At 34.6% G+C, this 4,627-nt stretch overlaps 1 protein-coding gene across 2 annotated transcripts; it reads right to left on the minus strand.

The window, feature by feature from the left end:
* Positions 1-157: 157 nt before the first annotated feature.
* LOC124821246 (reticulon-like protein B18) lies at positions 158-3,815 on the minus strand. Of its 2 annotated transcripts, none has more exons than XM_088092536.1 (8): positions 3,059-3,815; positions 2,110-2,260; positions 1,943-2,017; positions 1,713-1,854; positions 1,543-1,612; positions 1,385-1,450; positions 1,185-1,307; positions 158-654 (listed from the first exon to the last, which is right to left on the minus strand). In XM_088092536.1, the coding sequence occupies exons 1-8, from the start codon at positions 3,546-3,548 to the stop codon at positions 482-484; spliced, it is 1,290 nt and encodes a 429-aa protein (XP_087948662.1). In that variant the 5' UTR covers positions 3,549-3,815; the 3' UTR covers positions 158-481. The 2 variants fall into 2 exon arrangements, with proteins under 2 accessions (XP_087948662.1, XP_047149064.2); XM_047293108.2 differs by having other exon boundaries at positions 159-654; positions 2,110-2,263; positions 3,059-3,810.
* Positions 3,816-4,627: the final 812 nt, after the last annotated feature.

Below are 4,627 nucleotides of genomic sequence, written 5' to 3' on the forward strand. Positions count from 1 at the left end.
TGGAAGTAAAAGATTACTGTCATCAGAAATGGAATGTTTAATGCAGCAAATATGAAACTTCCCAATGTTGAATAACTCAGCTGCGTTATACATTCATGAGACGTCAGCCAGATTTACTTGCACATGAATTATTAATGTTAATATTTAATACATTTGTGCACTGACTTGAGTAATTTATTGCAATAAAATTACATTAATTATTTTTCACCGAATTATTAATGTTAATATTTAATACATTTCTGCACTGACTTGAGTCATTTACTGGAATAAAAGTACATTAATTATTTTTCACCTAGCTACAAAGACATGCCCCGTCTATCGGTGCAGGATACATTCGTGCTAAGTGTAAAAATATGAATGGATACGTGATTTATTGAACAGGCTGACTAGGACAATTAATGGCTTTCGATTGGCTGATTTTGAAAGCACGTTTTTACTGTTAATTTTAAACTGCAAAGAAATGGCTGGATGAAGAAACTTTCTAGCATTGGTGCTTTTGTTCAGCAACCACCAGTGCATGCCGCGATTCCTCTTGCTCAGGCTCTGCCACCACCACCAATGCCTGATGCTGTTTCTTCTCTGCCACTTCATCAGCTTCTACATTTTCCATGATATTTTGCCGGAAATATCTGAGTATTACAAGCAATATAAATGCTGCAAAGAAAATTACGTCATAAGAATCAACTCTCAGTACAATGTTGCCATATGTACATGTCACTTTACATCACCAGACTTTGAGATAGAAATAATCTTTTAAGGTCACTTTCCACTAAGTAAATATGGAATTTGGATTTTTACCAAGTTTTTTTTGTGTTTTTTCTATTGTGCTTTTAATATAAACTTATGTACACTGATTTTAATGTTTTAAATTATATTATTTTTTTTTAATGTATTAAGATTAGTATATTTTAAAGGCATAACAGAGTAAAACCCAAAATCTCAATAGACAAACTGGATTTGTAAATATGTAAGGAGAAAAAGTCTGTATTCAGTAAACACTTTTTTTATATTCCAAGTTAGATGAGATTAGCATTAGGCGTTACAATTTTGGAGATTGTTGATGCCTAAAAAGTCAATTGCCAGACATTTCCGGCAAGACATCATTTTGCAAAAGTCAGTGAACTCATGTCAGACAAATCTAATAAGTTAAAATTACATCAACAAGTAGCTTACTGGAGAGTTACCTGTGCAGATTCGAGTCTTTATTGTAGATAGATTCCAGAAGGTAACAAGCACCGAAGCGAGCACTTTCTTCTTGTGAGTACAAACACTCCATGTGTCCAACAATCGCAATTTCAAGCACTCAACTGCATAGCAAAACCTTAGTGTAAAATCCAAATCTGGATCAACCTAAAATGTTGTCAATAAGAAGCTGGAATTATACCTCGCTGGTTTATCTGAGTCGAATAACAAGAATAAAGCTTTGGTACACTGAAGCTGACAAAAAATCCTGCTCATGTATGTATACAGCAAGTTAGTAAGATATGCATTAGTAGAACACAAATATAATGCGGAATAGGATAGAGTTCATGATGTTCTCACCAATGGCACAGAGCCTCCACATTGTAATAAGATGACCATACTCCGCTCCAAGTAGAAGGAAAGGAGCTACCTGCAACAAAAGAGTTAAAATACAATCTGATGAAAAACTAACGCTCAAAAAGAAATTTTGCAAATAATAAGGAAACCAAGATTCTGGTTTAAGAGATTACTCTCAGGGTCATGGACGGTTCTCCTGAAAACAGCTCTCTAGTCTTTGAAAATGCAAAATTTAATGCAGGAAGAATCAATTTTGCAAGATGTAAAATGTCATCTTCTTTCAGCTTGGCAAAACTCCTTTTCTCAATCTGGTTTCTGAACACATTCACACACAAATTCCTTAAGTACGTACATCCAAATTCAAAAGAAAAACAAGAGAATTGCTAACCTAAACTTGTGTTACCTTTGGAAAACTGAGTTTGAGAAGAAGGAAACACCCAACAAGAGAATTGCCAATCGCGATATGGCCGAGAAAATGCTGAAATGGGAAGCACGGGAACGTGTCAGACTCTTCTACTAGAGAGACACACAAAAAGAGAAGAAGCACTCAGAGAGAGAGAAGCTGCAGACCTAACGTTGATTCCTTTAGTGAAGCAAGAAGACAAGAAACAAAGACACCCGAAACCAAACCAAAGGGTCGATTTCGAAACATCTCTCCACATAATCAAATCAGTGATCAACGCCCCAACACGATCTAGATCAGCCCCATTCTCTTCATCAGCTTCTAAACATCAAACCAAAGTAAACGCATCAATGCATTTATACTATGTTTCATGATAACATTAAATGAAATCAAATAAACAAAGCAACAAACAAGAGTTAAACTCAGTTAAATTGTTACACAAATCTAGCAAACCACCAAATTTTGTAACAAAAAATTTAGCTTCGTGTGTCTGTATATGTTACCTTCAAAAATGCAAAAATCTGTTCAGGTCTCAAAGAATCATAAAATTCAGTTAAATAACTCATTCCTCATAAAGAACATCCAATTACAGGAAAAAAAAATACATATCTCATAAAACTACCCTCCGAATTTACTGAAATAAAATATAAAAAATTTAATTAGATTTACAAAACTTGTTACAATTAGAATTTACTTTATGAACTACTAGAGCCAGAAATATTTCCTGCCTTTTACTGCAGCACTATCTATCTCCTCATCCAAAATGTTAAATAACAAAAGATAAAAGGGAATTTAGTTTATGAAACTTAACATTTCCATAATTATTCAATCATAATTATATCAACTACTTTTTTAAGTTGACCTATGATTAGTCTGAAGTAAAAGAAAAATTACATAAATTAAACAAAATATCTGTATTGGACATATTTACACATCTAATGAAAGTTGATATTGTTATCTTACTCATTAATAGAATGTGTGACCACAAGGTAGATTTTACTATCAAACATTTGTCAGATTAATCACCTAAATAAGCTAAATAGAATTTATGAGCATTCCTAACTAACATTTATAACCTTAAAACCTAATAATTAAGAACACTGCATTTATTCATACTTAGAGATGAAGTTGAAGGTGGTTGAAAAGGAACCAAGCTAAGCCTCTCCTTCCTGTGTCTCCCGCTGTGCCTCCTCTTCTTCTGTTTCACAGCCTCCTCCACCGGACCTCCCTCCTTCTCCTCGCGCCTCCACCGCCTCGAGCTCCTAGGCGACGCCGCCATGTTCTTGCACCGGCGCCGCATTCCTGCGGCCTCCGGCGCCTCATCGTCGAACCGCGCTTTGGATCTCCGCGCGGAAGAAGGGGAAAGAAGGAGAAGCTCCCTGAGCGGAAGAGAGCTCGTCGGAGATCGGAGGAGAGACAGCGGAGACCGCGACGAAGGATTGGCCGTGGTGGCCGGCGGTGACTGAACACAGTCGATGGAAATTCGAAGAGGCTCGACCGGAACCGAGTTCTCGTCTCTGCGAACCGAACGCGACGATGACTTGGTTCGAGAGCGGTGGTTGTGGTGGTGGTGGTGGTGGTGATAAGGGGAAGAAAAACAATCCATGAACGTGAATGTGAATTTGAATGTGAATTTGAATTTGAGAGAAGTGAGTATTGAATGGTTTAACGAGTGAAGTGTAAATGGTAAATGTAGTAGAGTGGTGCTTGGAGCCGTTGGGAAAAGACGGCGTTTATAGCCGTAACGTTTTTGAAATGTGGCGGTGCGGTTGTAGTGTGGTGGGACCGTTAGGCTCAACGGTTAATGTTAGAAAAGAGCCAAAAGTCAAAAACGTGAGTGTGTGGGTTATGGTAACGTTGGAACTTGATTCTTAGTGGAGTGTGTGACTTGAAAAAGTGATGATGAGATCCTCTTGAGAGTGAGTGAGTTAGTGAGTGAGTGAGTTTCCTTTATTATTAAACTACAAAAATTGAATGATGCAAATGTTTCAGAGTACTTCTTCCAAGTTCTTACCAATAGTTGCTTTATTGCAGCTTTTAAGGCAGATTCAGACAATTATTTGGGAAAAAAAAAATCCTCCTAAAACTTGTAATATGTAGGAAATAGCTTCTTTTTTTTTCTCTAATGGATACAAGTAAGAAAAGAGTATTTTAATAGACACATATATGAGTGTTATGTATTATAGTAATATTAATTGTTTCAAATATATGTAATTTAGTTAGATTTAAAATAATTTTTAAAATTTATAATTAATAGTCTAATTTATTTAATTTTTTAATTAAATTTATTTTATATTAATATTTTATCAGGTAATTTTATTATAGTTACATTTCAAAATTAATTTTTTAATGGGTTTTATTTTATAAGGATTTTTTTTTAAATAGTTCCATTCAAACTAAAAAAATAAATAGGAAATATTTGTGAATTTTTATAATTTTCTGTGAATAAAAATATTTGTTCGTTTTTTTTTTCGTAGATATCCGATACGTTAGGGAAAGGATAATTAGATGGAATATTTCTATACACAAGCTAAGTAAGTACCAACGGTGTTGTACGGTAATCCCCATAAACTAATTTTAATTTTTAGAAAAGTTTAATTCATCTTTTGCTTTTTTTTCTCTTAAAAGATTTTACATCAAAATTCTTCATAAATAATTGTTGAGTTGAAGCTTTCTTTTTTATAG

The sequence above is a fragment of the Vigna umbellata genome, chromosome 6, assembly GCF_029865625.1.
Source record: "Vigna umbellata cultivar VRB3 chromosome 6, Vumbellata_1.0, whole genome shotgun sequence".
NCBI lineage: Eukaryota > Viridiplantae > Streptophyta > Magnoliopsida > Fabales > Fabaceae > Vigna > Vigna umbellata.